At 30.8% G+C, this 10,285-nt stretch overlaps 1 protein-coding gene across 1 annotated transcript; it reads right to left on the minus strand.

Annotated features, from left to right (window-relative positions):
- Window positions 1-8,023: 8,023 nt before the first annotated feature.
- On the minus strand, window positions 8,024-9,497 carry LOC109180471 (protein ODORANT1-like). Its single transcript, XM_019330080.1, has 3 exons — window positions 9,210-9,497; window positions 8,973-9,102; window positions 8,024-8,897 (listed from the first exon to the last, which is right to left on the minus strand). The coding sequence occupies exons 1-3, from the start codon at window positions 9,340-9,342 to the stop codon at window positions 8,201-8,203; spliced, it is 960 nt and encodes a 319-aa protein (XP_019185625.1). The 5' UTR covers window positions 9,343-9,497; the 3' UTR covers window positions 8,024-8,200.
- Between the last annotated feature and the right edge of the window lie 788 nt (window positions 9,498-10,285).

The raw sequence follows: 10,285 nt of genomic DNA on the forward strand, positions 1-10,285 counted from the left end.
CTAATAAGGTCGTCATTTTACAAGTTGCACAAACTTTCATGCACTCCTACCCTTAGCTTCTTCCTATCGCTTCCATGCATGCAAAGCCTACAATTCCGGTCCTACCCCAATGCGCGTCTAAGTATAAAACTTGGGAAAAGTTTACATTATATTGTAAGTCCAAATAGAAGTCCGCAAGTGCTTAACTCATTAATTTCTGTAGATCGTATTTGAGAGAAGAGATCAATATTCAAATTTTGACAATGACAGTATGTGGATTATGTTTAAAGTCGGCAAATTTCTTGTGCGCAACAGCATTTGGCCATGTCTGCTGAGCCATTGAGTCACCGTGATTTACATCCTCTCAAATGATCTGTCAGACCAGTGTCTGCGGTCCCTTGGGGTTGGAGAGGAGAACATAATATTGAATACAAACATAAGTAGATTTTTTAATAAGTGGTGTCATGTCTGCATGCATGATGTGTTGTGCGTGATATTTTTTTTTTTTTTTGAGTACTACTTTATTATAATATAGTATCTGTCCATATATACTATGATATGAGTTTATGCGCATAAATATAATTAAATACTATCTCTTATTATATAATGCATTTTAATATTACACATGCATTTGATGAATACATAATTAACCAAAGATTGTCAAGCACCTTGTGCTCAAATGACATGTAGTGACCTCTCCAATGCTGGAAGTCATGAAATTGAGCTTCAGTGGAGGCGTTGTGAAAAGTAAATATATATATATATATATATATATATATATATATATATATATATATATATATATATATATATATATATATTATATCCTTTAAATTTTATGAAAATATCATTTTTAGTCTTTTTTTTACATTTATCAGCTTATCGATCAAAAAGTTAATTTTATCAAACACTTTTAAGCATAATCAGCTAGTTAACAACTTTTTAGTTTTTAGCTTCTAGCTTATAGCATTTCAGCTATCTTTTCTACAAGATTTACCAAACATAGCCGAATTGCAAATTTAGTATTATGACAGTAGAGTTTACTTTTGAGAGTGAGAAAAGATTTCATAGGTGTGGGTAGCTTTAGTTACTAGTATCTGGGGCTGAGTTCATGAGATCTGTGATATAATTTAGCAAAATCAAGAAACTTGGGCAAGGCATTTTAATTGGTATTCTGATGGTAGATTGAAGGTGAGGACTTAAATTGACGCAATATGGGAGCTTCACTTAATGTGGTGGGCTTTTTGTAAGCACTAGGTATTAGTCTTCCTACCTAAAAAATCACTAAGTCATTGTAATTTAGATTCATTTATAATCCTATCACGCTAAAGTATGAGGTCCACGAGAAAAGAAGTTTGTATTTTGAGCTTGTGAAAAAAAAAAAAAAATCCCAAGTTGATCATAATCCCAATATAATGATGTGGAATGAGTTTTACTGCACGTACTCTCAAATCTTACTCTCCGATGTTACGGATTCTGATAAAGCTATTTTTTAAAGTTCTAATACAAATATCTACATCAAAATTTTATATATAAAAGTAAAAATTGGAAGTATAAAATAGGAATCCACATCGCATCTTTCATGTGAAATTATCTGCTCCGTACATAAAATCTGCTCTCAAGTCTTATTCTCAGAGTTTTAAAGAAATGGCTAACGTTTACTTTGAATATGATGCGGTAATGTAACAATATTTAAAGCTTTTACTTGGGGAAAGCGGTGCCGGGGTGGTGCAGTACTGCAGTCAATCTTCCATTTTTGTCAGTCAACGTTCTCTCTCATTTAAACTTTAAAGCAAATTTTGACGTTAAAATTTTTACTATTTTTCAATTTTTTTTTCAAACACCTAAATCTTGCTCAATAATATTAAAATATTTTACAAATTTTCATTTTATTGTATTCCCCAACAAAAAAAGGTCATTATTTTTATCATTTTCCTGAAAATATTGGAGAAAATGGATGTTTTCTTTTTATGTGAAAAATTCATAATTATATGATTTTATTTTATTTATAATAAAAAAAATTTTGGGGTGAGGGTGGGTTCAGATATTATAATATAACAGAGCAAAATATATTTTCAATGGAATGAGTCTCTCGTGGCAATTTTTTTACTTTAACAATGTCAAAATCCATTTGGTGTACTGTCATCAATTACATATATTTTTAATTAAGATGAATATAAAAAACTGAGAGTTGCTAAACCAAAACTTTGAAAAAGAAAGAAAAAACCTATGTTAATTTCATTGGTTTTTACCAAAAATAAAATATAAAATGTGAACAGGTTTACATTTCAATAATGGTAGTATGGCATCTACATTCCAGTATTTAATTCATTCACATTTGATTTTTAAGTTTAAAATCAATCATATTTGATTCTCATAGTTGAAATATCGCGCGTCGTTGTTCTCCCTCTGATCTAAAAAACAAAGGACTAAAAGTTACAGCTCAACAGTCCGAAAAGAGTTGATAAACATACTATTATTGCAATTGTAATATTGGAAGTTCGACAAGAATGCGTCATGTTAAAGAGCTTTTGGCATTTCCCTTGATTAAGAGTTATCTTACACTAGTGTTGATACTTAATATTGTATGCAAAACTAAAGACAAAAGAAACCAGTAAAAAGAAAAGAGAAGAAATTTTAGTTCCGAAGTGACGATTCACGGTTCCAGAAAACAACATAATGCACAATTCAATTTGAACTGGTTCATGGTCATCCCTAGTTTTCAATAGTTAGAAATTCATATAATTTTAAACTCAAAGAACTAAAAATAAAAAATTCAATGGGTTGAGATACTTAAACTGTAACAAATTAAATATTTTTTTAAATCAGAAAGAGGGCCAAGCTCGGTGTCAACAAACTCGACACCCTTTGCTAATATCACGGTTCCAAAGTAAACAAATTAAATATTTTGAGTATACAAATTATTTTCCAATCATATTGGATGTTTTATTTAATATAATGATAAATAAATTAAAATTGAAATATAATAATATGATATCTTTCATTCCAATTAAATATACCAATCAAAATGCAACTAGAAAAAAAAAATACTCTCTTTTCCTATTATCTCACGTAATTTTTTTCCATTGGGTACATGTTGTAATCTTCTGTGAATATTCTCTTTTAAATCACAAATAATTTCATATATATTTATATATCAAGATCAGGCCAAAATTAAATAAATTACAAACCGTGCCTGCAGAGAAAAGGAGAATAAATTTCTGTAATAATTAATAACAATGTGCGCATTCATCAACAAATTAAAAACAAGGAATAAACGAGAAGGCGAGATGCCTTGCCAACACGTTTAATATTAATTGTAAACAATATATATATATATATAATTAAGCGGCAACTTAATTATTTATACAAATATAATTTCAATTCGGGAAAAAATATGTTTGTAAAGCAACTTGCAGCCAACTAGATCCCGGACGACAACAAGGAATCTTGGATGTCTTTAGACAAATAAAAATGGAATTTAATCATATAAGATTCTAAAAAGACCCCAAAAATCGATGGCAGTTGAACCTGCAGATTCTAGTGCCCTCCAACCACTATCAAGAGGACAAAATGCAACTTCTCCCAATTAAACACTTCATTATTGAGGAAAGTAAAGTATTGGATCATTTACCATATATGAATTGGTGAGTCCATACGAATAACTAAATAAAATCATGTAATAAGCGTTATTCCAATCGTTATATCGTGGACTCTTATTCAATACACAGAATTCATGTTTATTATATTATGTTTATGTGTATGTGTATTATGAACATAAATTTTGTATATTATGAAGTCAAATTCTGTGTATTGGACTAGGCCACTAGAGTCCATGATATAATTTGCCGTGTTATTCATTATATGTTATGCAAAAACTTGTGTGAGACAGGTCGGATCAAGATGAAATGTAATATTTATATTGACAAATTTAATACTAAATTAGGAATAAAATGTTTATTACTTATATAGAAAATGTAAGACTTTTACATTTTGATGTAAAAAATATTACATTTTTCTTTATAAATAACAAACACTTGTCAACATTATATAATACTTTTGATAAAATAAAAAAAAAAAGTATAACTTTTACATCAAAATATAAAAGTATTCTAGTTATCCTCAAAAGTATTATGTTTTTTTTTTTTCCTTTATAAGTAACAAACACTTATTTATAATTAGTATTACATTTTGTTATTGACTCAGACATGTCTCACGAATAAGAATCCGTGAGAAAGTCTCGGGATACATTGTTTAACATCAGAGTGTAATGAATTAACCGTGATACATTGTTTAAATTTGCCGTCACAATGTAGTGAAAATACTTTGATAACTTGCATAAAGTTTGGCATTAAGGATTTAAGGGTACCCCCAAAAAAAAAAAATTTGACATTAAGGTATTGTAAAATGTTTGGCGGATGCTAGTGAAGGGTCAAGTCCAATACCAAGTGACTTAGAGATTGTTGGGCGGAGGTTTGAAGGGTCAAGTCTAGTACCTTACCTCTTGAAATTGTGGCGGTATATAAAAAAATAAAATTGTGCTTTTGCTACAACCTATAGCTTTTGGTGTACTAAGCCGTTATCGTTGGGTATAGTAGAGGTATAAAAGGCCAACTCCAGCACCCTGCTCCTCGAAAATATGACGAGTTATAAATTTTTTTGACAGTGATAAGTGTTTAATCCTAACAAGGATATCAAACTGTGCAGTTAAGACTGACAGGCCGGTTCAACGCTTAATCTTAACATTAAATAATCATGAAATATGATCTACTATAAGTTTGACTTGGTTTAATTTTGGCTAAAGGTGTCGCTTTAAGGATTCCTTGCACTCATCTATCTATCCATCTTTTTTTTTTTTTTTTTTTTTTTTTTTTTTTTTTTGGCTTATCTATCTATCCATCTATTTCAAAACACAAATATAATTAAATTAATTGACAATTAATAACAATAAGTTTTAAAAAATAGGAAGATTTTTCTTTCAAAAAAAAAGGGAAGATTTCGTTGGTATATATATATATATATATATATATATATATATATATATATATATATATATATTGGTGTAGAGCAAAAAAATTGATGTCGGGGAATTTTATAAGGGGATGATTATGTATGATGGTACGTCACTTTTCATAGTTCATAAAATTATAAGTTCACATTTGATTTTGTCTAATAAGTTCATTGTTTCTTAGGTTGTTAAGATACATTGATAATGCAATTCTAACTAATCCTTATCTACATAATTCATAGTGTGTATATTACTAAACGTAAAAATATCATAATTGGAGCGGAGCATCTCAACTAAAAGTCTAAGTTAATAGTTAGAATACGTGGACTACAATTTCTTCTTCTTTTTTTTTTTTTTTTTAATTATTGGAGGACGAATAGATTTGAACACATGACATTTAGTATGGAGTTGACTCTGCAACCAAATTGGAGCATGTGTTTCATCTGAACTAAAAATATAAATTGATAATTGGATTGCGCATTTATGTTTATATCTTATATACGAAGAATCAGTTACTCAAAACATTTTTTAAAAATAATTACTCTGGACATTTTACTTGGTTTTTAAATTTGGCAAAATTTAGTCTTCTAATTAATGTGCTGACGTGATTAGGTTGTCAAATAATTAACCAATGGAAAATATATATTAAAGAATGATAAACGAGCGGCACACGAATTCGTAGCAGCAAATAAGGTTCAAAAATTAAAGTCAGACCAGTTTAATAAACAATAAAGAATGATGGACGATGAGCAATTGCCATGTTGGTCGGATAGTTAATTAAATAATCATAAAATTTAAAATTTGATTTTTCAAAAGAACATCTTATTGATCGACTTTCTTGATTTGAGCCGATTAATTATAAACAAATAAGATTGAGTCGAGTAAAATCTTGGATCAAGATAATTTACCAAGCCTACAACCTAAACTTTATAGTTATAATAAATGTGTCATAAAAAAATGTACTTCGTAAGAATTATTAATGTATATATTTTGATTCAACTAAAAGTTAAGTGATTGGTAAAGATACACATTATGTATATTGTTGATATGTTTTAATATTTATTTTATATTATTTCCAATCAAAATAAACACTATACTATTGCTAAGTCTCTGGGAGAAACCCTTACCCCTTTAAAGATCAAAGTATGTGGTCATAAATGGACAAATTATGTACAAAAACCAACAAAAAAAAATTCTTTATTATCATATATTGAGAAACATAATTGATTAAAAGAAAAAACAGAATAAGATTTTATTTAAATTTTTTTAAAAAAGCATACTAGTTTAGTCAATGGATTTGAGTCTAATTTAACATTGTTAATTAAGGGCATTGTCAATTATTAGGTTACATCAGGTATGAGCTACTCTTATGATGATGTTAATGTGTTATCCTAATTAATTGTCAATTCTCCAATTCTTTAGGGTAAATGACCAATATTATTGCATATAGGTCATTGACTCCATTAATCCAATCACTCTTAACATTAATAATTTAATTGCCAGCACCTTAATAGACTACTCAATTATAAAATTCCACCTACCATACATTAAGTAAAAGAATTAATTTGAATATATATATAATATATATATATATATATATATATATATATATATATGTATATATATATAGTCTAGTTTTTGTGTAGACAGGCCTTCGCGTGAGGACGTGAAGTCATGCACCACCAGCACCACCAGTATGCAAGAATGCACCACTAAGTGTTTAGAAATGCACCAGGGTGTGGGCAAGGGGAGGCAGCCATGGTTGATCCATCCTTCATTCAAATCGGACGAAGGAGGAGGCAATCATGGCTGCCTCCACCATCTTCTGAAATTTAAAAAAAAAATATTTTTTTTCTTTTAATTTTTAAAATAATTGTTAAAATAATTTTTTTTATATAATTTGACATTATGACATCATATTTAATGAAAACTTGTAAGTAACATGTAAAAAATGTTATTTGCACAATTTTTAAATTTTTAATGATCTAATTACAAACTTTTTTGTTCGATGATTCAATTGCACAATGTGTAAAAATTCAATAGTCTATTTGACACTTGTTCTAAAAGAAAACTAAAATACCACGTTTATAGTTTGTTATGAAGTGAGAATCTATCAAAATTTTGGCAATGTACCTCGAGCCTTTAAGATGCTCTCAAGGGTGTACAACACATAATGAATTTAAAATATTTACATCTTTATCAGTTAGGTAGGGGATTTTAAATATACTCAACTTGTCTTCACGCAAGTTATTTACTAGTGAGCAATGGCAAGTGACCCATACAAAACAACAAAAAGATATGAGATTTCTTAGGTCATGACTTTATTTTGAACATATATATCATAAAAAGATCAATGTGATAAAACGAAAAAGTCTGCACATTTTATTTGAATATGCGTCATGGGTAAGATCTGCCTTGTGACTCTAGTCAGTAAAGGACCATAAGAAGGTAAATAGCTTATATTGTCCATAGCTGATTTGCTCAAACCAACGAGATCAATAAGCAACTCCTACTTGTATTCAAACTTGTATACTACCAGTTTTATACAATACAGTATTTTGTTTTTTGTCTTTGTATAATGATTATTATTTATATATACTTAAGCATCTTTGCTTCTCAATAATAATTGATGCTAAATGAAGGTATTGTGACCTGACATTTCTGTAGTCATAAACAATATTATAATATACTATATCCCATTATCAAGCTGAAAATGACTTCCTGATTCCCTTACAACAAACTTCTTTGTTGGCGTACATATATACAATCACACACATAATATAATATAAGAGAATTTTTACTCTATAAAATTCTTGACCAAAAAAACATATATATTGGATTGTTTATTGTTCTAAAACTTTATCACTGTGACCAATTGAGTTGTTCAAGCGGCAAAAAAAAAAAAAAAAAATTATATTGTAACCAAGAAGTTTGACTGAGTTTGTAATGATAGAATATGAAATAATGACTTTCATTGATTTCTGAAAATTATACAAAAAATAAATAAAAAAAGAAAAAGGTAAAAGAACATTTGAGTTTCATGGGAAATGTCCCGGGCAATTATTGTGATTCATTGGAGGTGTAATAGTTTTAGTGGCTAGAGAAGTAGTATTAACAAAACAGAAGAAAATTCTATTCTAAACTGGAAAATTAAAAAAAAGTGAAGAGCCAAACAAGAACATAGCTTAATTTTCTTCAAACTTCATTGCCAAATCACAAGAGTTGATCCAGCTTCCAAGATTCTTCATCTGATACCATTAAGGGCACCTGATTGAGATTGTTGTTGTTATTGATAATAATATTATTATTACTGTCACTGTTAAAAAGCGAGTCCAAAGTAGTGGTGATGAAGTCATCTCCCCAGAACCCCATGTCACCGATGCTGTCACATTGCCAGTCAAGGCTGGGCAGGAACATCTCCATGTCTTCAAGAACCCCATTAACGTTGTTGTTAACGTTGTTTGATGAGACAAAATCGCCGCCGCCGCCGGCCGTGTAATTGTCGGAGTCGGAGGAGGAGCAAGTGGGGGTGGACGAGACAGGGACGAGGATTTCGTGGGGCTCAATCAGGGGGACTTCGTCTGTGCAGAACCCATTACTGACCTCCATTATTGAGGACTCAAAAACTGGGCTTTGGGTGCTGGTTTCCATACTCTTGTTGTCTTCTTCCATTGACTGATCATTTGAAGTACCTGGTACTGGAGATTCTTGATCTGCCGAGGTTCCATTCTCTGTCTGGGATTTTGTTTTATTTGTTTTCTGATCATCATCATCATCAGTAGCAGAGAGCGGCTTGTGGGTCACTGGATCAAACCCCATTTTCCTCAGCTTCTTCTTGATATGTGTATTCCAATGATTCTTGATTTCATTATCAGTTCTCCCAGGCAAATGAGAGGCAATCTTTGACCACCTGCAGATCAAAATTATTATTATTCACCAAATTATGGCACTTGAGCAAGAAAACAGAAAAGAATTGAAGAAAGACCTGTTGCCAAGCTGGGCATGAAGATCAATAACCATCTTCTCTTCAAAATCCGACAAAAGTCCCCTCTTCAAATCTGGTCGGAGGTAATTTATCCATCTCAATCTGCAGCTCTTCCCACACCTCAACAGCCCTGAAATTCAGATTCACAACAACGTAACTCATCTAATTAACAAATGCTGTATGTCTGGTCTTTTTTTTTTTTTTTGTAGTTTTCAAGATTGATGAGGAAATGGAAACCTGCGAGTTTGGGGACAGCTCTCCAGCAACATTGACCATTGTTGAGGATGAAGGTTATGAGCTTCTTGTCCTCCTCGGCAGTCCAAGGTCCTTTCTTTAACCCAACCTTGTCGCAGCATGGTTGTCTCCCCATTTCACCTCTGATCTCTTTCTATACTATGAATTCCCAAAATCTATATCTTCTCTATTATATATAGAGAGAGAGAGAGAGAAAGAGAGAGGATGGATGGTGGATATATAACTGGATATGATATTAGGCAATAAGGTATTTAGGCATATAGCAGAGGCTTTAGATTGTAAGGCCTTGGACTCCAGGCTCACCTGCATATATATATAAATTACAAATCAACCGTGCACCCCTCTCCCGGTCCCACCGCTACCATGCCTACACCAAAACACGGCATTACTACTTTTACATTATTTTTTATTATTATTAAAATTTTGAGTTTTTCCCTTATACTTTTCATGGAAATCAATAATGTAACGTTTGGTACGTGAAAACAGCACAGGACTAGCCCGTTCGAAATTGCTATCACTACCCGGCTACTCGCCGCTAGAGTGCGCACAAAGGTTCAAACTCTAGCTGCAGAAACCCCCCACCTTGCTATTAAAATGCTAACAAGGTGATGTTGAGAAGATATCTCAACTGAAGCATGTGCTCCATCTCAACTAAAAATTGATTTGAACTCATAACTTTTGACATGACTCTGATATCGAATTGAAACATGTGCTCGATCTCAGCTGATAGTTAGATTGCACATTTATGTTTATATATATTATATGCTCGACAAATCAACCACTTAAGCTAAAACTTTTACCAAAATAAGTTATCAAATGTTTGTAATTGCAAAAAAAATGACCCTAAAATGTTCTTAGGACCTTTTAAGAAGTATAAAAAATGTGTTTTAAAGGGACGATTGCATCTGGATTTGTTAAACAGTTGACTTAGTAATTAAATGATTTTAAATTCGATTACCAGCCTTTTTAATTTAAGTCAATCAACTATAAATAATTTGAATTAATTTACACCATTGTAATATTTTACTAACTAATATCACATAGTAAACTTCACTCTT

The sequence above is a fragment of the Ipomoea nil genome, unplaced genomic scaffold (assembly GCF_001879475.1).
Source record: "Ipomoea nil cultivar Tokyo-kokei standard unplaced genomic scaffold, Asagao_1.1 scaffold1026, whole genome shotgun sequence".
NCBI classification, from domain to species: domain Eukaryota; kingdom Viridiplantae; phylum Streptophyta; class Magnoliopsida; order Solanales; family Convolvulaceae; genus Ipomoea; species Ipomoea nil.

What these genes read in the sequence shown, in the direction of transcription:
- LOC109180471 (XM_019330080.1), bottom strand. Translation starts at nt 9,342, where the DNA reads ATGGGGAGACAACCATGCTGCGACAAGGTTGGGTTAAAGAAAGGACCT. An exon ending in AGCTGTCCCCAAACTCGCAG is followed by an intron (nt 9,103 to 9,209) that starts GTTTCCATTTCC and finishes TCTGAATTTCAG; the next exon opens with GGCTGTTGAGGTGTGGGAAG. An exon ending in CATGCCCAGCTTGGCAACAG is followed by an intron (nt 8,898 to 8,972) that starts GTCTTTCTTCAA and finishes TTTGATCTGCAG; the next exon opens with GTGGTCAAAGATTGCCTCTC.